Source organism: Pelophylax lessonae, assembly GCF_965119305.1.
Source record: "Pelophylax lessonae genome assembly, chromosome: 3".
In the NCBI taxonomy this organism is placed as follows: Eukaryota; Metazoa; Chordata; class Amphibia; order Anura; family Ranidae; genus Pelophylax; species Pelophylax lessonae.
The window spans coordinates 251033895-251057331 of NC_138770.1; the positions used below are offsets into that span (position 1 = coordinate 251033895).

The 23437-nt window shown below is 45.8% G+C and overlaps 1 protein-coding gene across 1 annotated transcript in view; it reads right to left on the minus strand.

The window, feature by feature from the left end:
- The window catches only part of KPNA4 (karyopherin subunit alpha 4), a 67205-nt gene that overhangs the window by 38620 nt on the left and 5148 nt on the right, over positions 1-23437 (minus strand). The window contains exons 2-3 of the mRNA XM_082249524.1: positions 1263-1307; positions 407-496 (exon numbers count right to left, since the gene is read on the minus strand). Coding sequence (XP_082105650.1) covers positions 407-496; positions 1263-1307 — 135 coding nt within the window. The remainder of the gene's footprint in view (positions 1-406; positions 497-1262; positions 1308-23437) is intronic.

A 23437-nucleotide genomic window follows, 5' to 3' on the forward strand; every position in this document is an offset into this window, starting at 1 on the left:
CAGAAGCGGTGCAGGAATCGCACTGCATTCCTGTTCAAATCACACACAATTCTTTGCAGTGCAATTTGAGCCTATGCACTTTGTATGGACTCAAATTGCACTGCACACACAAAAAAAAAAAAAAAAAAAAAAAAAAAAAAAAGGTATTGGAGCATTTACACGAGTACAAGTAGTCATGCAAATGCTTAGTATCAGCACCGATGAATCGGTGCAATGCTACATTTCAGCGCAGCCTAACAGTTAGTATAAAATCTCATTCCTTTCTGTATAGCTGTTAACTAGCAGCTGTTTGTATTAATATGCAAACATACAGATTCAGGCATGTCACAAGATAGGAAAACCTGACAACCATGCCAGCAAATCACTTCCACTGGAAAGTAGAATCAACCATTTTTCTAAAACTTACCACTTTGAATTCTGCATCCACATCAGAGTCTTCACAGACATCCTCCTGGGGAACATTTCTCCTTTTTAACAAGTGCTCATCCCTTTTATTCTATACAAAAAAAAAGAAAAACAGTTAAGGTGAACATGTTTCCTTCATGTGCAACTTTAAAAACCTCCATTTGATGGAAGCAGAGCACAGCAGGAATTAAAAAAAAAAAGAAAAAAAAAACAAACACGATAGAACTAAAAGCAACTTGGTGTAGCAGTTTTGGTATAGAAAATTAACAAAAGTGACAAATACTTCCTGGTAACTATTCTAATAAATTTGCTATGGCTGCACTTCCAAAGGAGATTGCCCACACAAATACATTTAAAGGCTTCAATTCCCTGCCCTACCCAACAACCTCACCGCATTCCAAATAAGGTGCAGTGGGAAAAAAAAAAAGTAATGGAAAACTAGAACACACCAAGAGGATTTCAAGTGTAGTTCTGCATTACACCATTCATCCCCCAAGACAGCCAAAGGAATCTGTATATTAGCTTCAGATGCAAAACAACTGGGGGAAGGGAGATGCATATACATTTAAATAAACTTCTTAAACATTACACCAAACCCGTATGTGTCAAGTCTAGTATTTAAAAGGTTCTAAGACTGAGACTATTGTAAACATACACCCCTGGGCTTCAATGGAGCAAAGCCGGTACCACCCTAGCCACAGTATCCAAGCTAATGCAAATACTAACCAGATTTATTAAAAGGCACCAGGCATAACTGAAGGGTTGAATGCTTGCTACTTACTAGTTAGGTGGTTAACTCCTTTATATCCAAAGATCTAGAACACAACATGTAAACTCAAAGTACATATGAAGCATACCTTTCTTAGTTCCACGACAACTTCATTTCTCTGTCTTCTCATGCTCTGCAAAAAAAAAAAAAAAAAAAAGTATACATTAGTTAATCTATAAAAGAAAAAAGCATACCATCTGTTTGTATAGACACAGGGAACACTCCAGGTAATAAAAGTGAAAGAAGCAATATAGAATTTCATATACAGTAAAACACCTTTATCTTTTAGGCAACTGCACAAATCCTACATTTTTAAAATAGGCAAGTATGCTTCTTACTACAGTTGAGTCAGCCACAGACTGTTCAAATCTCCAGCCAAGGTTCAAACAATGTCAGGGCACACTGAATGGATCTATTTGATCGATCAACTTGGGCACAACCCACCTGCCGGGTTTTACATGCAATTATTTTTAGCAGCTGTAATAGCAGCTAGGGATAATCACTCTGTTCTCCCGGTGATGGTGGCTTCCCCCGCCAGGAGAACAGACTGACTTGACTTTTGATGGGGGAAAAGCAAGAAATTTTCTCTTGCAACTCAAAAAAAATCGCTCTGTCTATGGCCGGCTTCAGAGTCTCTCTCCTACACAATTTTCAAACATAAGCAATGCCTTAAGCCTCCTGGTATATCTCTAGTCTTTACCTGACTGTCTCAAGTTTTTGGCTGGATTCACACACTTCCAGTGTGTTGACGCACACCCACAGGCTCCTTTTTGTAGTTGTCTAGTCAGATACTCCAAGGCATCATCCCGTACAATGCAGGATCAGTTTTTCTGTATCACAAGTGAGGATCCTGAAGGTCTACCTGGAGCATCAGAGGGAGCTCTGGCTGTCAGAGGCCGAGGGACAAGGTGAGTTAGAGTGCTTTCTAATGACACCCTAGGCAAAAATTAGCATTTAACCCGTGCAATACAGGGGAAGCCCCACTGCAAGGGTAGTTTTTTCTCTTTCATTTCCCTGGAAATCACCTTTAACCGATTGCCGACTGCCGCACGACGGTCAGCCCCTCACAGGCAAAGCGACGTAGGACTACGTCGCTAGCCTGTGAGGCTCTAGGGAGCGAGCGCGCGCCACCGGAGGCACCCCCCGCATGTGTGCCCGGCGGACCCGATGTCCGCCGGGCACTCGCGATCGTCCGTTACACCGGAAGAAAGGCAGGCGGCTAATGTAAACAAAGCCGCCTGTCATTCTTCCCTGTGTAAGAATGGAGATCACACGGTTCTACCATGTAGGACCGTTGATCTCTGTTCTTACACTAGTAGCCACAGCCAATCACAGTTAGAAACCCACCCCTAGGGACACACTCAACCCCTCCCTCTCAAAGTTAACTCCACTGCCAGTGTCATTTTTACAGTAACAGTACATATGTATAGCACTGATTACTTCAGTAATGTCACTGGTAACCCCAAAAGTGTAAAAAATGTCAGTCAAGGGTCCGATCTGTCCGCTGAAACGTTGCAGTCCCGCAAAAAAAAAAAAAAAAAAAAAAATTGCCAAGGCCAATACCTGGCCCTTGATGGTACTCAAGGCCAGCCCCTGCTCGACCCCTCGCTGGAGGAAAGCCAAGATCAGAGTCACCGAAAAGAAGGATGAACCCCAAAAGACTCGCACTGTGCGTCTCCCAAGTACGATGGTAGATTTTCTAGCTTTTAAAAGTGTGGGAATCACAGATTCAGACAACCCTCTATCCTTCAGCACTAGGCTTTTAACAGCCAAGCCAGCGATTGTAAAGCAGGATGGAAGATTGGTCCTTGAGACAGCAGATATTCCCTGAGAGGAAGTCTCCAAGAGCATTAGCTACCAGCCGTACCAGATCTGCGTGCCAAGACCGGCGAGGTCAATCTGGAGCAACTAGGATGAACGGAATCCCTTCTGCCTCTATCCTGCACATGAGTCTCGGCAGAAGATTGAGCAGAGGAAAGACGTATATCAGACGATACTGACTCCAGGGAACCACCAAGGCATCTGTGGCGTTGGCTAGAGTCCCGAGTTTGTGCCACAAATCTCTGTACTTTCCTGTTGAGGCAAGAGGCCAATAGATCCACCGCGGGGAGTCCCCCACCGGAGACAACTGACGGAATAGCTCCGGATGAAGTGACCATTCTCCTGGGTCTAATGCCTGTCCACCTGCCAATTTTCCACTCCTGGAATGTGCACAGCAGAGAGGGCTGGAACTAACCGTTCTGCCCACCTTAGAATGCATGCTACTTCCCTGAGCTGCCAGAACACTTCTTGTGCCCCCTTGGTGATTGACATAGCCCATGGCCGTGGCATTGTCCAACTGAACCCGTACCGGGCACCCCTGGAGTTGATTTGTCCAATGATCCAGACAAGGTCTGAGCGCTCAGAGCTCCAGTACATTAATCGGTAACCTGGACTCTTCCAGAGTCCAGACCCCTTGGGCACACTCCGTGCCAAAGGACACTTCCCCACCCAGAGAGGCTGGCATCCATGGTGACAACCGTTCAGTACGGGGGGGGGGGGGGGGGGGGTTGCTGGGGAAGACCAGCACTTTATTCAGATAATGCGCCGCAGGACTACTGCTGAGACAGTCTAGAATGCAGGGGAGCGGCATCACAGAGGAACTGTAGCCCTTGGACCAAATGATCCAGCAGCTCCACGAAGGCAGGAGGGAGCCGTCTCTCCTTCAGGTCCCGGCATAAAAAAAAAAACTTTTGCCTATAGTCAAAGCTTGTGACACAAGGGTGATGGTAAACACAGGCCAACCCAGCCACAGTGAACATATAGCAGGTCAAGGACTCCAACCTCCTATCAGCAGAATCAGAGAAGACCGGGACTCTTCTACTGGTATTACAGTGGCTTTATTCAACCTGGAAACCGGCGAGTCCACTACGGGAGGTACCATCCATTTTTTTAAGGAGGAGCTCCTCATAAAAGTGCCACATTGCAATCCCTAAGTGTTTTGCAAAGGTGCGTTTTGGGGGGCCTCCACTGTTTGGAGACAATATCGTCAAAGAAGGCAGAAAAGGAGAACAGCTTCACGGCTTTGGAGGACCTGTGGGTGCCAAAAGGTAACCCACACATCTGATGCTGTGTTAGTCGCATCTTCTATATGTAAACATTTCCCGCACAGACACATCAGTGCATTCACTAGCGCCTTCTCATATTCGGCTAATAGAAACCATATCAGAGTACGCAGGGTGGGTGGACACAACCCCGAAGGGTAGATAGCATCCGCGGTGGCCGGCAGAATCAGACCCTAGATCTGATGAGACAGAGGAAGCAGGTGAAGGCGGGGGATGCTTTTTGTTAGCCCGTTTGCCCAGGACCAAATCGACTTTGGCCACCAAGGACTCTAGAATCGCTGTCAGTGGAGCCAGTTGCAGGGCCCCGAAGGGCCCGACAGCCTCTGAGAGGGGATCAATTGATGAAACATGCTTCAGTGACTCCATGAATGGAGAAGGGAAACCGCACAAAGTGTAAAAACATTGCAAGGGACACCCCACCATGCTGTCTGCACCACAAGGCCCAGCACAGCACTACCACTGTATAGCAGCAAGAGGGAGAGACCACCCCACCAGGCACTCACCACCACCCGTTAGCTCACAGCAGCGATCTGCACACCACACGGCGATCAGTTAAGAGTATTAGCTCTATATCAGCACTAGAAGCCGAGGAAGAGCTTATCACCGCCAAATCCCCAAGCGAACCAATCAGGTGTGCAGGCACACGTGATTGGTTCCCTGTGCCGCTGTTAACCACTCAGTCAGGAGCGCTGCAGGACGGACTTAACATGTGGGACGGATGTCGGGCTGTATACTTCTACCTTTACTGTGAGTCCCCAATATCGCATGATCCAGCGATGTGACTATTGCCCACGCACGCAGCACGATATTTTATGTTACATCGAATAACGTTCAGCCCTACTCCAGGGGTAGAGGGGGGGGGGGGGGGGGAGAAGAGACCACACCAGGAACAGAGTGGGCACCAATCCGGATAGGACACCGCTCCATCATAATGTTGTCGGCCAGGAAACACTGCGACTCAGGTCGAAGCCAGTTTGTATGCGTCCTCGCGAGATGTTTAACTCGCAGGCCAGTCCCTGTCCAGTGTGACTATGTCGCGGCCGACCTAGCGCCAAGCTGCAGGTTGCACATTCTCACTGGCCAGACCCTAAGGATCTATATTATCCAGTTCATCGCCCAGTCCGGCAGTTGATATTCTGTTCCTGTGAGAATCTAAGAGGAAAAATTCCATTTAAAAAATAAAATGCCAGGACCAGAGATCCCCAGCAAGGAACTAGGTCCTTACTCCTGACTAGGCAGAAAAAAAAAAAAAAAAGAGGAAATCCTTTAGCAGGAAGTGGGAGTATATCCCCAGGGACTGCCCCATAGGCATGCTCAAGCTTTTTTCTCTGCCTAGTGTGCAGGGGGCAGCATAACCCTACGGTCATGAAGATGAAGAGCTGTGTCCTTCAATGAACAAAGAGAAAAGGTATTTAGCAGGTTAGATTTACTAAAATAATTGCATTTTGTGTTCGATGTACTGTCAGATATAGTGAATGCATGGCCTGAATTTAGTACCACCAAGGCACACATTTTAAATCAACTGGCTGACATGCACCATTGCTGGCCATTCAGAGCACTACAATGCACAGTAGTGCATTACGGTGCACCACAACGCACGTGATTTGGGAGTGTCATGGCTCTAATGCATTGGGGTACCACTGAAAATGATAGGGCATCAAGCACACCAATACATGCAATGTGCACCACATCAGAAAAGTATGAACCCAGCCTTTCACTTCGAATGGATTCAGTTATGCATTGTGGTAAAACATGCATGTATACATGTTGTCAAAGCATCAGTAAAGGCAAAATTTTTTTCCATAGAGTAGGAGGGTTAGAACTCGTTAGTTTTTTTGCCATGTCCCATTGGGGGAGATTTCCCTTCACTTCCTGTCCCATAGCCAAAACAGGAAGTGAGGAAATCCCTCTCTCTTACTTTAAACCTGGAAAAGATTCTAAAATGGTGTATATAAAAAAAAAAAAAAATGTAACTTGTTACACTTACCCACACAATTGTTTTGCACAGAGCAGGGGGCAGGAGCCAGGACCGCTGGCAGGGGACCCAAAGAGAAGAGGATCAGAGCTGATCATCTTTTTGGGTTTGGTGGTCCTGGCTCCTGCCCCCAATTGCAAGCTTCGTGCTAGAGCCGCAGTCCTGTGATTGGACACCCTCCTCACACTCAGGGAGAGGGAAGGGGAAGCTGCACCCAGAAGATTTTTTTACCTAAATGCATTTCTGCCTTTAACTCCAGTCTACAAAGTTGTACAAGCTCCTCTCCTGTGCTGAAATTGCTCACTTTGATTTCATTGCACACTGAGCTTATAGCGTGCATTAGAACTGCAGCAAACCAGACAAAGCCCATCTCATTTCTTCGCTCGAGTATATCCAGCTTTATTTAGCTCTTTCCTCCCAGCCTAACTGTCCCTGGCCGATCCCGTTCATTCAGGGGATTTCAGGCATTTATATGGATCTCTGGTCTTTCAATCATGTAGGCTCAGTATCACGTTGGCAATATCTAGGACCCAAATGTAGAGTTCCTAGGCCTGCATAACTTCTCCTATGAGCCATATCACTGCTTGTGACCGGACTGAGGGTTCTTGGGGCAGTTGTTGTGGTGTTTTCAGAAAGTTGTGTACAGCACCCTGCCAGAACTCCTACCCACCATGACCCTTCTGCATGGCATAGGGAAGCACCAAAACCTTGTGAGGTGGTCACTGGGTTTAAAATGAGATAGTTGCAAGACATGTGGCACCAAGAACTTTACGGAGATGAACAGGGCTCAGCAAAAATAAAAAAAATAGGAGCAAAAAACATGTATATAGCAGAGTAAAGCTTTGGGGGGGGGGGGGGGGGTGGCGGCGGCAAAAGAAGCATCCGCAGATGCCAACATATCCACTTTTTAGAACTTTGTGAAAGTATGCACCAATGACCAGGTGGCCGCCTTGCAAATCAGTGTCACTGAAGCCTGATGACCGAAGGCCCAGGAGGCACTAAGCGCTCTAGTAAAGTGCGCCTTGACAGGAAAAGGAGAAACCTGACCCCTGATGGAATAGGCCTGAATCACCATCTGTCTGATCCATCTGGAAATGGTCGCAGAGGAAGCAGACAACCCTTTCCGAGGCTCATCCTTGAGCACAAATAGTAAGTCTGACTTCCTGAAAAACTCCATAGCTGCAAGGCACACCCTAATTGCCCAAACCACATCCAAGCAATTTAATTAGGATGTTTTGGCCTGGGACACAGGGAAGGCAACAAAATGTCTTCATTCAAATGAAAATCAGAGACAAACTTTGGAAAGGATGGCGGACAGGGGCGAAGAACCACCTTAGCTCTGAATCCCCAAGTAAGGTGGACGACAGGATAACGCTGCCAGTTCTGACACCCTGCACGCAGAGGTGATGGCTACCAAAAAGCCACCTTTTGAGACAGCATAGGCCAGGGAATCTCCCTAAGGTTCTCAAAGGGAGGCTCCTGGAGGACAAAGCACCAGTTTGAGGTCCCAAGGCGGCAACAGAGACCGCACTGGGAGGAACCAAAATGTCGGACAACCTGAAGAAAGGTATGCACCAGGGAGTGTATGGCCAAGGGTCGTTGGAAGACTGCCAAAGCCAACACCTGGCCCTTGATGGTACTCCATGCCAAATTCTGTTCTATCCCCCGTTGAAGGTCAGTCAAGATCTGAGCCACCGAGAAGGCGCAAGGATGAACCTCAAGAGACTCATACCACGCATTGTACGTGGAAGACATACAATGAGATTTTCCTAGAAGTAGATTTCCTAGCTTTTAACAGCGCTGGAATCACAGACTCCGATATACCTCTATACACAAGCATGTGGCGTTCAACAGCAAAGCCGTCAAAGCCAGTGACTAAAGCAGGATGGAAGATTGGTCCTTGGGACAGCAGACCCTCCCTGAGAGGAAGCTTCCAAAGAACGTCGCCCAACAGCCGCAACAGATCGGCGTACCAAGACGAGCGAGGCCAGTCCGGAAGCCACTAAGATGACCGGAATCCCTTCTGCCTTGATCCTGCATAGAAGTCTTGGCAGAAGCTTTAGAGGGAAGGCGTAAATCAGACGATACTGACCCCACAAGGCCACTAGCGCATCTGTGGCCTTCGCCAGAGGATCCTGTGACCAAGCCACAAGCCTATGTACTCTTCTTTTGAGCCAAGACTCCAACAGATCCACCTCAGGGATGGCCCCAACGGAGACTCAACTGATGAAACATCTCCGGATGGTCCAACGCCTGCCGACTGAGGTAATCCGCCTGCCAGTTTTCCACCCCAGGAATATGTACAGTGGAGAGGGCTGGAATGAACCGGTTTGCGCACCTTAGAATGCTGGCTACCTCCAAAGCCGCCAGGACACTTTTTGCGCCCCCTTGGTGATTGACGTAAGTCACAGCCGTGGCACTGACCGATTGAACGCGCACACAACATACCTGAAGACGATCCGTTCAATGGTCCATGCACAGTCTGATCGCTCGGAGTTACAAGACATTGATTGGTACTCTGGACTCTGCCAGTGTTCAGATCCCCTGAGCAGAGAGACTGCAGGGTCTTGTCACATTTGGCCAGAATCTCCTTTGCAGGGACCACGTATGAAGTGTGAAAAACGGAACCACCTCAAAAAAGGTGGACATCCGGCCCAGCACCTTCATGCAAGTCCAGAGGGATGACGATCTGCTAGACAGCAATTTCCGAATTTTGCCCAGAGGAAGGAGCACTCTGGCTAAGGCCGAGTCCAGAGCCAGACCCAGATAGTCCAGCTTTGTGGATGGAACCAACGCAGACTCCTGAAAATTCAGAATCCAGCTAAATTCCTCAGAGTTCGTATGGCGATTTCCAGGTTTTCCACCATTGCAGTAGGGGACTCCACTCACAGAAGGGAGGTTATCCATGTAGCCCAGTACTGTGAACACCCGTTGGCATAACAATGCTAACACCGGGGCTAACACTTTTGTGAAGACCCAAGGAGCAGAGGCGAGACCAAAGGGTAACACCAAACTGATAATGCTCCTCTCCCACGGCAAATCGGAGGAAGCGCTGGGGACCAACCCATATTGGAATGTGAAGGTAAGCATCCTTGATGTCAATAGAGGCAAGAAAATACCCCTGATGCAGAGATGCCACCACCGTGCGAATGGACTCCATCCTGAACTTCTGCACCAGCAAAAAAAGCAGTTCAGCGTCTTGCCAATTCAGCACCTTGCCGTGCTTCCTGGGAACTGCAAACAGGTTTGAGTAAAAACCCTGAAAACTTTCCGAAGTCTGAACCGGGCAATCACCCCCTGATGCAACAGGTCTTGTACTGCCCCAAACAGAGCCTGTAAAACGTTCAGGGGACAGGTACACGTTGGAAGGAAAGAACCTTGCGGGGGGGGGGGGGGGGGGCAAGAGTGAAACGATCTGGTAGCCAGACCGAATGACTTTGTGGACCCACTTGTCTTGTACCAGGAAGTCCACGGGTCCTAAAACAAAGATATTCCCCCAAAACAGGTGAGGGCACACCTTCATGCTGAAGGAGCCTTGTCAGCATGTCCGGCTCTTGGCTTGCCAGATAAGGTTCGTTTGGATCCTCCAGAGGAGGCCATGAAAGGCTCCGAGCCCTTGTCAGTCGACCCTGAGGGACGAAAAAAAAAAAAAAATTAATGAGCTGAGGAGGGCCAACGTCTACGATGAGGTTCCTTTCCCTTAGTAGCCCACGGTAGAAAAAGTATTCTTTCCCCCGTGAGACCCAAACAGGCGTTCCCCCTGAAAGAGGAGATCAATCGGGGGGGGGGACGACGACACACCTACTCACCATATCAGGAACCAGTCGGGCACCACTCCAGACAGAACCTCCTCTCCATCAAAATGGGGGGGGGGGGGGGCTGTTCGCCAGAAGGAATGCAGAGAATCTGTCTTATACAACCTCGTGAGGCATTTAACTCGCAGGCCAGCCCCCGTCTGGTGGGGCTTTGTCGTGGCCGACCTAGCACAAAACTGAGGTCTGCACGCTGGCCTGACTGGGGTGACCACTGGATCTAGATTATCAAGGCCGTTGCCCAGTCTGGCAGTTGATTGAATATCTCACAGGAAAACAGGAGAGAAAACGTCTAACTAAAAGGAAAAAAAATTTGCCAGGACCAGGAGATCCCAGCAAGGAACTAGGTCCTTACTCCTGACTAAGCTGAAAAAAAAAAAAAAAAAAAAAACACTAAGCACCTATAGGTGAGAGGGAGTATACCCCCTGGGACTGCCCATAGGCATGGCCAGATTATTTTTCTGCCTAGTGTCCTTCTCCTGTAGGGAGCAGTATAATCCTATGGTTACAAAGATCAGGAGCTGTGTCTGTCAATGTACGAAAGAGAAAAGTAATTTGCTTTTCATTTAATTGGATAATTAAAAAGTGAATCTTCACTCATTGTGTCTACTTCTCTCTTCCAGGAGCCCTTCATTGAAATTATTATTTTTTTTTAAGTCTCATTGTAAATATCACTTGGATTTCTGAATACAAATGCACTGGACATAAGCCACTCTCCCCAAGTACACAGTGTCCTACAACAGAAGCCAATAACAGGAGGCATGAGTGTGCAGTATAAATTTAGACAGACTTTGAAATAAGATAATGCTGCATAGCAAAACATAATAGTTTGCTTTTAAAATAGCAAACATACATACATTTCTTCAGCAAAAAAATTAGTTATGTGAATGCAAGACAGTGCTAAAAACATGCATTCATCCATATACATCACATTAAATAGAAGAGACCTATACATCACATTAAATAGAAGAGACCTTTAAACAAGCAACCTGTACAAAGCAGGTTGGTTCTGTCTCATTATGAATGGGAAACGAGGGGACAAGTGTGGACTTGTTTTATCTTGGGTATTAAAGCTGTATTCAATCCAAAAAATTATTTATTGAAGACCACCAACGCTGATGTGGTGGCTGAATTAGTTTTCTTTTTTTGGCCCCCACCCCCTTTTTTTCATCTGGCAATTAAACCAGTAACACTTTCTGGTTCGGGTGGCATCACTCTGTATAAAGGAGCAACAAAACTACCCTTGGACAGTAGCATGGTCAATTCCATCCTGGAGACAAAGCAATCCAGCTGTAGTATTGTCTGACTGAACCTGAACCACATGACCAGTCAGCAAAAGGGACTAATAAAGCAATGATACAAAATTGCTCAACACCAGGATGTTGTCTGAAGCTTGGCTCCCCTTGGAGACAAACAACCCTGTACAAATAGGTCCAGAACTCTGGCCACCCCGGAAGAATGGCATTCGCCCTGAAAATCTTTCAATGTAATGGATGAAAAAAAAGCGCTGACAGGTGCAACCAGCCAATCTTGTCCAGAAAAATTTTGGACTAGCCCCACATCAAGAAAATCCATGTAAAGTTTTGAAGTAAAATTGATCGTAAAGAACCACTTTAAAAAGGTGGACACCATCAATCCAAGTCCCGCAAGGAAGACTAGACAACAGGATCAAAGTTGCCTAACCTGACCCTACTGGTTCATCCACTTCTCATACGGTGTGTAGACCCTGGCTTAAAAAAGTATCCAGGAGAAAGCCCACATATTCAGTCATCATGACTTTTTTTTTTTTAAAGTTCAGGATCCATCCAAAGTCCTCCAGAATCTGCAGCAATATTGACATAATGTAGTCTAATGTTGCTTCACAAACAGTCCTTCCAGAGGTTCTGGGCCTTAGGTCTAAGGACTTAGTCAGACCTCTGGAATACTCTCGGCCAAGGCAAGGCTGAAGAGAAATGCCTAAAACTGATACTAGTGCTGGCCATCTGATGTTGTGCCTCTGATCCAGCTCTTAGCCACATGCTGTGACAGATGAGTGTCACACAGCTGGTTGGATCACGACAATATGGTCACAATGCTTCCAGAGCCTGGTGCGGCTTTGCCACTTCTGCTAATAGCATGAAAAAGCCCATCAGTAGATTCTGGGTCACAGGAGATCAAAAGTAAGTGCACTCCTGTGACCCACAAGAGACGCAGTAAAGCTTTTGAGCATCCAGAATAAATATCCTGGCATTTAAGACAAGACACTGGAGAGTCAACCTTGGGAGCAGTAAACTATATTTTGACAAAACCTTCCAAAAAGGTTGTCTGAAAAGAAACTAAAAACTTCTTGTCCTTGAAATAAGGGATGAAGAGGAAAGACATTTATTTTGGGCTGGCAAGGCTGGAGAGACCTCCACGGTTTCATGTATCCAGAATCAAGTGAAAAAATTCTAGAAGAGATGAAGACATTATCCTGAGGATACCAAAATTAAAGCAGAAGTCCCCCCATAGGGGGCTTGTCTTCCTCTCCCCCCCCCCCTTTGCTGCCACATTTGGCACCTTTTGGGGGGAGAGGGGGGGGGGGAGCAGCAGACTGAGCCAAAAGTTCACCTTCTCCTTTCCCCGCAGCCTTCTGGAACACTTCACAGGTTCCAGAAGATAGAGACCCATTCACAAAGTGCAGCACACTTCGCGAAGCATAGGCTTTATTGCCGGTTTCCCTTAGTCAAGATGTCGGTGCCAGGACCCGATAGCCAAATGAAGAATCGGCTCGGGTGAGGACACCGCTGGATGCCTAGACAGGCAAGTGCCCCAATATAAAAAAAAAAATCAGCAGCAGCTACAGTATTTGCAGCTACTGACCTAATTTTTTATTTTTTTTTTTAAGGGGGGGGGCTGGAGCTTCTCTTTAGAGAGCAAAGGCTAGTCTAAGACCCCATTCAGACTAGCGCGATGGTCGGTCGCTCGCCATTGAGTACAGGACCCGTTCTAATAGGAGCGACACAAGTCGCTCCGACTTAGAAAAAGGGTCCTGTACTACTTTGGGGCGACCTGGGAGCGACTTACATAGACTTCCATTATGTGAAGTCCCTGCAAGTCGCGGTGCACTTCACAGGTCGCCCCCCTCGAAGTCAGATCGCCTCAGTGTGAACCGGCTCTAAGTCTGTTTATAAACATTGCCTCCCCACCTCTGCACACAGTTTTTAAGAGAGGCCCATTTTTTTTTTTTTTTTTTTAAATCAGTTTCAGTGCGTTCAAGTAATCGAGAAGCTACAGCTACGTGTCAGCTATTTGCTAAAAGGGGATGGGAGTGAGCTCTGATTTGATTCCCCAGTTCATGTGTGAACTACTTTGGCTTCTGTGTGTGATGTCCTTCATCACCGTGCTGGCCATTTGGAGTAAAGGCACAGGCTTAGAGCGGCTGCTTGCCTAGTCAGCCAAGGCTAACCCTTCGATGTGTTCCCGTGTTATCCCCCCATGATACCTTTTCATGATCTCTAAATTGGTATTAGAATATACTCTACATGAAGAATCAGGCCCATTAGGCATTTACCAAGTATCACGACCATTGATCTAATTTATTAACGCCCCTGAAGAAGTCTCCGGCGAAACATGTTGGGCGCTGCTCTAGTGGACGAGAATTGGAGTGTTCACTTTGAGTAGCTATTTATATATCATCTCCATATGGTCATGTATACATTGTTACATCTATACATCTATGTGATTTATTCTACCAATCATGTTTGTTTTTTTGATGTTTGTTCATTTTTTGTTCTTGGTATTTTCTATATTATTCATCAAGCTTATGCCAAGCCAGGGCTTGACAAATTTGCCTGAAATCTAGGAGCCAGCTAAAAAAGTTAGGAGCCAGTTTTTTTTTTTTAAACTAACAACCAAGCTTTATTTTATAAAACGGATACTAAATTTACACATAAATAGGACTAGAACCCCACTCTCCTCTATAGCGCAATTGGATGGAAACAGACTGTCTCTTTCCATCCGATGCCATCTGATCCGATCCACGGGATGGATAGAAAATAGAACCACCATCCGTCTGTTTTTGGCGGGCAGGGTCAGATGGCGGCAGATTACTGCTCCATAGAGGAGACTGAACGGTCCGATCAGGTCTGCCTGAAAAACTGACAGGCGGACCTGATCAGACAGCCCGTGTGAAAGGGGCCTTCGGCTGTGGCACGGTGATGAGGAAAAAAAAAAAAAAAAAAAAAAAAAAAAAAAAGATATATATATTTTTTTTTTTTTAATAAGAATTGAAAAAAAAAAAAAATAAAATTATTTATTTTTACATTTAAAAAATAAATTATCAATAATAACCACATTCCCTGTCCACTTACCTTTAAGCAAAGGTAACTGGACAGAGAGATGAAGCCTTAAAAAAATTCCCTCTCTTCTCCGCTTTGGCATTGAGAACATGCATTACTCCCGGCCACCACAAGAGGGCGTCAGTTCCCCTAGCTTCTCATCTCACAGAAGAAGGCCGAAAAGCCGGGGACTAAATTTTTGGACGCCGCGGAAGTCCGTGAACTCGAAGAGGAGGTGGGGGGCGCAAAAGGGACAGGACACATCCTACAGGGCACCCCAGGTCGCTAATTCTAGTCGCAAATGCGACCTGGCGCCCGGGATTTGTCGAGGCCTGTGCTAAGCGGATGATTTTTTTATCCCAATGAATAAAGTTCCAATATTTTTAACCCTCCTGTGAATATTTTGTCTACTGGTACCGTTAAAGTCCCACCCTGTTGGTTTTTCCAAGCCCTCACTCATCTCACCTAGGCGAAAGCTCTGTAATTTCAGAGATACACTTTATACAAGCATAATCTTATTAATTTCAATGGCCCCTGTTCACATAAGCATTTTGTCGACTGAAGCACAGCGCCTGAGACCCCGTTCACACTGGGGAGACGCTACTTGCCGGGGCGACCTCACAGATCGCGATGCGCAGCTCGCACCGCGACCTCGGAGCGGCCGGCACGGACTTCATATCATTTAAGTCAATGCAAGTCGCTCCAGGTCACCCCAAAGAAGCTCCGGACCCTTTTTCTAAGTCGGAGCGACTTGTGTCGCTCCTATTAGAACGGGTCCACAGCTACTCTATGGCAGGCGACCTACGGCGACCTGTCAGGCGACCAGGTCGCCCCAGTGTGAACGGAGTCTCAAGCTCAAAAAAGTACGTGAGTTTTTTTTTTTTTGGCAGATTATAAGTCAACAGCTGCAAGAAACGCCTAAAAAACAAAAATTAAAAAAAAAAAAAAAAAAAAAAAAAAGCCATGTATGACAAATAAGAATGTAAACATAAATACAGCATCCAATAAAGTGAACTACTGAGTGGGTAGCCCAACACCTAGACACACTACAACACTCTAGGAGCGCTGCTGTAATCAGGGAGAGGGAACTTCTCCTGTCAAGACAAAAGCAAAGGAAAGGAGAAATTAGCACAGACCTCTTAGGCCCCTTTCACATGGGCTTTCCGATCCGATTGTCAGTTTTTCAGACAGACCTGATCGGACGCTCCATGCAGCCCTATGGAGCAGTGGCTGTCAGCAGAGACACCTCCGCTGACACCGGCTGTGATCTGATCCTGTCCGTGAAATCCAGATGGATGGAAACCCTATTTTCCATCCTTCTGGAGGATTGGATGAAAATGGACAGATGGTGCGTTATCATCCAATCTCCCATAGAGGAGAGAGCAGGGATCTGACAGCTCCGCCTCTGTATAGTAAGCGGAGACGGAGCTGTCATCGACCTGCTCATCGGGGGATCGCCAGATCGATCCCCGCTGAGCAAAAAACGGACTCCGTCGAGCGCACCGCCCCTACGAAAGGGGCCTTTATGTAGTAAAAAGATCAAAGGGCTTTATTAACCACTTCGACTCTGGAAGGTTTTACCCCCTTAATGACCAGGCCATTGTTGGGGATACGGCACTGCGTTGCTTTAACTGACAACTGCATGCTCGTGCGATGCTGTACCTAAATCAAATTGATGTCTCTTTTTTACAAACAGAGTATATACCGTATATACTAGAGTATAAGCCGAGATTTTCAGCATGTTTTTTCATGCTGAAAATGCCCCCCTCAGCTTATACTCGAGTCACTGTCTTAGTGTCTTTTTAAAAATGGCGCTGCTCGGCGCCGACATCTTACCGCGCATGTGCCGCATGCCCGGGAATAGCCGATTGTGTACAGGTTTTCCCGAGCATTGGTGGCACATTCGCGGTGACGTATTGGCGCCGGGAGGCACGATTTTTGAATCGAAGGTGCCTCACCGAAAGGTAAGGGAGACTCCTCCACAGCCCCTGCATTTCCTCATGCAGTGCTGTGGGCATTGTACAGGACATTCTCCTGTACCATGCCCGCAGCACTGCATCTCCTGTGCTATGCCTATACTAGCTCCTGTGCCATCTCCTGTACCATGCCCGCAGCCCCTGCTTTGTGTCTCGTGGTGGTCCAGTAGCTGCTGCATTTCCCACCCTAGGCTTATACACGAGTCAATAAGTTTTCCCACTTTTTTTGTGGTAAAATTAGGGGCCTCGGCTTATACAAGAAAAAAAAAAAAAAAAAAAAAAAAAAAAATTATATATATATATATATATATATATATATATATATATATATATATATATATATATATATATATATATATATATATATATATATATATATATATATATATATATATATATATATATATATATATATATATATATATAATTTTTTTTTTAAACTTTAAACCTATAAAAAAACATTCCCAATAAAATGTTTAGATTTTTTAACAATTTAGGCCAATTTGTATTCGGCTACATATTTTTGGTAGAAAAAATCCTAAGTGTTTATGGATTGGTTTGCGTTCCAGTACAGTCCCTGCGCAGGAAAAATGCAGAATGTTCTACTTTTTTCCGTAACTGCAAGCACTGTTGTGAACTTCGCCATTGAAAACCATGTAACCTACTTTCTATGCGTTTTAGATAAGGACGAAAAAAGCATTGGAATGCATGTGGTGTGAACCAGCCCTCAGAGAATGAAAACATTTCCAGCTCAGAGTCCACTTATCTACACTTTTCTAGTTAGCACATGGCCCAAAGTAATGTGGCAAAAAGATAGCAAAAAAACACTACAACGGGAGGATATCTACCACCAAACATCTGTATGCAAATGTTAAATATCTAGTCTTATCTGCTACAAAATTGTTTGAACAAAGATCATCTAAGTCCCGGTTCACACTTATGCGATGTGGGAACCCTGCAAATCCACTGCGGGTTCCCGCATCGCATTACCAGCGCAGGCAGTTCACACTGCCATATGCGAATCACTGGGGGTGTCAATTCAAAGTTAATGACACCCCCAAATCAGTTCACATATCGCAGTGCGAACTGACATTCGAACATGAATCGGATCACATAAGTGTGAGCCACCATGCGATCAGATTCTGGTGCGGACCCAAAAAAGGGTCCTGTGCGTGTTTGTGCCGAATCAGATGCAAATTCAGACATACTATCTGTATGGCTGAAGTCGCATCGCACAGATATAGCATGTGATTTTCAGAGCAGCGAGTTCTGAATCACATGCAATGTCTGCCATCGCACTAATGTGAACCGAGCCTTAATTATTTTCACTGTGACAGAAATGAACAATAAAAAAACAAATCTAACATTTTGAGTGGTCACTAGATTAGAATTGGAGGGGAAATCTTTCAAGGACTACACTTCAAGTGACTGTGTACAACAGAACTTTGTTACTTTGGACAGATTTTCTCTCACCACTGTCTCTCTGAGACAAATGAAGGAAAAACTCCCCAATAGGACAATATACATGTGCAAAAATGTTTATTCACCCATAGGATTTTTTTTTCTAAACATTGCTGTTAGGAGAGATCAATCCTGACGGCTCTTCATGATGCATGTTCTAAGGTCCAGTTCCCACCTGTGTGTTTTTAGGTGCACTTTAGTTTGCGGCATCTATGATGATTTTGATACCCTTTAAAAAGCATGTCAACACTGGCAATAGGCCTGCGGAATATAAATCGCCAAATCGATGCATCGCGATGAGACCCTTCGTGATTCTGCATCGATTCGGGGTGACTGCAAAATCGATTTCTAATGACATCAGTTCCGGGGGTGGGGCTTGAGGAGAGTGGCGGCGGCCGGGCTTGTGGAACACGGAGCTCCTCGCAGGAGAGGAGGAGAGCAGAGCTATCAGCGCTCTGGCCCCGGGAGGGTTCGGGGCGGCCGCGGCCTTCCCAGCCAGAGATGGGACGGTGGAGGATGAGGAGGCCTCGTCCGAGTCGGAGGAGAAGCGGCAGAGCCAGGTGAGGGGGCGGACAGGGGGAGCCGGACTATCCGGCATGGTCACAGCACAATGTCACTGTATAGTATACATATCCTCAATAAACTGTGATACATATATATTCCTCTGCATTTACCCTTCACTGTATACATATCTTCTAATCTTCTCAGTATACTAATCTATATACATTTTCTCCATATACACTGATCTATAAACATATCCTTTATATACTGTTCTGTATATACCCTTCACTGTATACATATACTCCCATATACCCCCACCTCCTGTATCCACCACCATACCAGTCACCATCCCTGTATACTGTACCCCCCCCACCATACCTGTCCCCATCCCTGTATACTGTACCCCCCACCATACCATTCCCTGTATACTGTACCCCCCCCACCATACCTGTCCCCATCCCTGTATACTGTACCCCCCACCATACCTGTCCCCATTCCTGTATACTGTACCCCCCCCACCATACCTGTCCCCATCCCTGTATACTGTACCCCCCACCATACCATTCCCTGTATACTGTACCCCCCCCACCATACCTGTCCCCATTCCTGTATACTGTACCCCCCACCATACCTGTCCCCATTCCTGTATACTGTACCCCCCACCATACCTGTCCCTATCCCTGTATACTGTACCCCCCCCACCATACCTGTCCCCATCCCTGTATACTGTACCCCCCACCATACCTGTCCCCATTCCTGTATACTGTACCCCCCACCATACCTGTCCCTATCCCTGTATACTGTACCCCCCACCATACCCGTCCCCATCCCTGTATACTGTACCTCCCTGTCTATACTCCATCCCTATTTACTGTACCCCTTCCATATCCTCCCTCATCACTGTTGTGTACTGTACAGGGACAGCACAAAGACTCAATTAAAGTACGCTGGATTCCCTTTAAAAGCACACAATACTTCTTACAAAAAAAAATTAATTATTTTTCATTTCTTGTGCTTTCCTTGCAAACAGATAAACAGTAAATTATTAGTACTAGACCACATGTAACCAATAAACATGATTTCTAGAAATAATCTTCCCGCTTCCCAGCACATTGTGTACAAGGAGAATTTATCAAGAAAATATTGTGACTGTCACCAAGTCTAGAGTTAGAACACATAAAAGTGCCAGGTAAGACAGTTTTCAGAGTTTTATGGATCCATAATCCCCATTTGAAGGAGCCTTATCAGTCTATCCCTGAGGAGACCCCCATCCAAAGCCATGTATATAATATATATCACATCCCTGAGGAGACCTCCATACACCAGTGGTGTATGGAGGTCTCCTCAGGGATATCCAGGATGTGATATATGTATGGGGGTCTCCTCAGGGATGTGATATATACATGGTGGTGTTACACCACCATGTATTACATCACATCCCTGAGGAGACCCCCATATACCGCCATGCATATATCACATCCTGGATATCCCTGAGGAGACCTCTATATACCGCCATGTATTCATCACATCCCTGAGGAGACCCCCATATACCGCCATGCATATATCACATCCTGGATATCCCTGAGGAGACCTCTATATACCGCCATGTATTTATCACATCCCTGAGGAGACCTCCTATATGTTTGCAGTGCACTATGCAGGGCTTGCAGGCCATGCCAGGGTCCAGGGAATTGTCCTTTAAAAGCAAAATTAAAATAAAGATGATTCTTTAATTTGTGACTGCTTGATTGTTTGTTTTATTTTTATAAAGTTTTGAAAACCATTGGGCTGGGCATTGGGCAGTAATAGTGATGCATCGTGGAATCGAATCGTAACCCTAATAATCGTAATCAAATTGAATTGTGGAGGTGAAGATGCGCAGCCCTAACTGGCAATGCACCTATAACCCATGTACAACGCAATGCACAGATCTGATGCAAGGCTAAGGCTGTTATGATCCTTACCTCACTACCTGCTGAGTCACTAACGTTAAACAAGCATAACAGCCAAGGAGATCTGAAAAGTCTAGACTTCGAGCTGGTATCCTTGTTTCAAACCAATGATCAAATAGGCAGTGACAGTCACACTCACATGAAGATAGGGCTGCAACTAACAATTATTTTAATAATCGATTAGTTGCCGATTATTTTTTCGATTAATCGGATAAAAAATAATAAAAAAAAACTCAATATGCCTTTTTTTTTTCATTTATTTAAAATAATAATGAGCAAACAGAGTGTAAGTGCCGGTTCACACTTGTGCGATGCTGGAAGGCTGCGTATTCGCAGCCCGTTCCCGCATCGCATCTGCACAAGAGGCAGTTCACACTGCCATATGCGATACGCAGGGGTGTCAATTAAATGTTAACGACACCCCCAGTTTGATCGCATATCGCAGTGCGATCTGACAGTTTGCACAGGATCGGATTGCACAAGTGTGAACCACCATGCGATCTGATCCTGATGCGGCTGAAAAAAAGGGTCATGTGCGACTTTTGTGCGGGTGCAGTGCGAATCAGCGCACCCGCAGTAGTGTGAACCAGCACTTAGTGCCGGTTCACACTTGTGCGGTTTGCGAGATCGCATGTAATTCAGAGCGCACTGCTCCTAAATTACATGCGATCTCATGTGCGGATGTGAGTTCAGCCATACACTTTGTATGGCTGAATTCGCAGCGCATCCGCAGCAAACTCGCACATGAGGCATTTTTTCAGCCGCATCAGGATCGGATCGCACAGTGGTTCACAGTTGTGCGATCCGAATCTGTGCAAACTGTCAGATCGCACTGCGATATGCAATCAAACTGGGGGTGTCATTAACATTTAATTGACACCCCCTGCGTATCGCATATGGCAGTGTGAACTGCCTCTTGTGCGGATGCGATGCGGGAACACGCTGCATATTCGCAGCCTTCCCGCATCGCACAAATGTGAACCGAGCCTAATACCAAAACTTTTTTTTTTTTTCTTAATTAAGCTCCTATATACTGTAAATAATATAATAAATGCTTATCTAGATAAAAGTTAATATTCCTTATAAGGTGCAATATTATAATAGAAAAATAAGTGAATAAAAACATCCATGTCAGCCATAGATATGAAATAGGGAGCATAGAAAGACCCCCATATGTGCTATATGGATGTTTTTAATCACTTATTTTTCTATTAGAATATTGCACTTTATAAGGAATATTAACTTTTATCTGGAGAAGCTTTTATTATATTTTTTTGGCGGGCTTCATTGCATGGACAGTCACAGGACACTGTAGCTCCAATCTCGGCACTCACGTTCTGCTGCTTCTGTCTTCTTTTCTGCCTCACCTCGATATGACTCACTCCCTCACTGACATCAGCAAGAGGGCAGAGAGGAAAGGAGGAGGGAGGGGGGAGGAGGTCACGGAAGTGCAGAGCTGTGAGAGAGAGAGAGAGAGACAGGAAATGCAGCCGTCGGCTTCACAGAGCAGACAGCTCGCTGACAGGCGGGGAAAGTTCACAAAGCAGCACAACTAATCAACGGAGCAACAAATCGAAATTACAATTGTTGTCAACGATTGTCATTAATCGATTTAGTCGATTAGTTGTTTCAGCCCTACATGAAGACTCAATGAACTACCTAGAGCGCTCAACAGCACCTGGTAATTCATTGAGAATTACAAGCAGACAGCCACAAAAGATGACGGTAGTTGTAGTTTCACATGCACAGAATTTTTTAACGCGACAGCGAGCAGGATAGGGGGGCATGCCCTGCTCACTGTCAAAACAGGGGATCAGGGGTGTGCGAGGGCTGGTGCATCTGTAATATTATATATTACACCGTGAACATGGTTGTGACATTAACAAAAGGTGAACCTATCCTTTAAACCAGGCCTCGACAAAACCCGGGCGCCAGGTCGCATTTGGGACTAGAATTAGCGACCTGGCGCCTGGGGTGCCCTGCAGAAGGTGTCCTGTCATTTTTGCACGGACTTCCGCGCACGGAGTGCACGGACTTCCGGGCCGTCCGAAAATTGAGGCCCCGGCTTTTCGGCCTACTTGAGATGAGAGGCTTCCAATGGGGAACTGGCGCCCTCTTGTGGTGGCCGGGAGTAATGACTGTTGTAATTACTATATATTATATATAAAATCTTTTTTTTTTTTCCCCCTCATCGCCATGCCACAGCCAAAGGCCCCTTTCACACGGGCCGTCTGATCAGGTCCGCCTGTCAGTTTTTCAGGCAGACCTGATCGGACCCTTCATTCTCCTCTATGGAGCAGTAATCTGCCGCCATCTGATCCTGTCCGCCAAAAGCAGACGGATGGTGGTTCTATTTTCTATCCATCCCGTGGATCGGATCAGATGGCATCGGATGGAAAGAGACAGTCTGTTTTCATCCAATTGCGCTAGAGGAGAGTGGGGTTCTAGTCGTATTTATGTGTAAATTTTGTATCCGTTTTATTAAATAAAGCTTGGTTGTTAGTTTAAAAAAAAAAAAAAAAAACTGGCTCCTAACTTTTTTAGCTGGCTCCTAGATTTCAGGAAAATTTGTCAAGCCCTGCTTTAAACAGACAAAGCAGTCCATTATATATTATATATATATACATACATATACCAAATGCACTTTAAAAAATGCTTGATAAAGGAAATATGGGGCAGCTATTGCTGGCCTCCTAAAGCCATTTTTTTTTTTTTTACCTCGGTGTACCTTCAATACTAGGTCAACAACACAGATGACTGGACAGTGGACAGGTGAGAATAAAAAGCCCTTCTATCACAAGGACCTGATTTTTTGGAACCCAACATAGTGGGTTTAACAGTGCACAATAAAGTGGAAGTAAATCTTCCTATCGTTTTCAGTCAATAAAGATGCCAACTTGGCGTCTGTTTAATCTTCAATTGCCATGATGCTGCACGTGATCAGTTATGACACCAGCCATTGGTTGGTTTGACAGTTGACAGCACAAGCAAATGAGAATTAGCAATCCTGGCATGCCAGGAATGTAACTGTTTTCAAAAACCATCAAAGTTTTAACAAACTAGCAGCAACGAGTCGTAATGCAACAGGGCAGTCCAAAAAGCCCTTAGAGGTAATGTTTCCCTCACTTTAGAGAGGTTTCCTCTAATATCCTGTCGTCTCTGGGACAGAAAGGGAAATCTTATG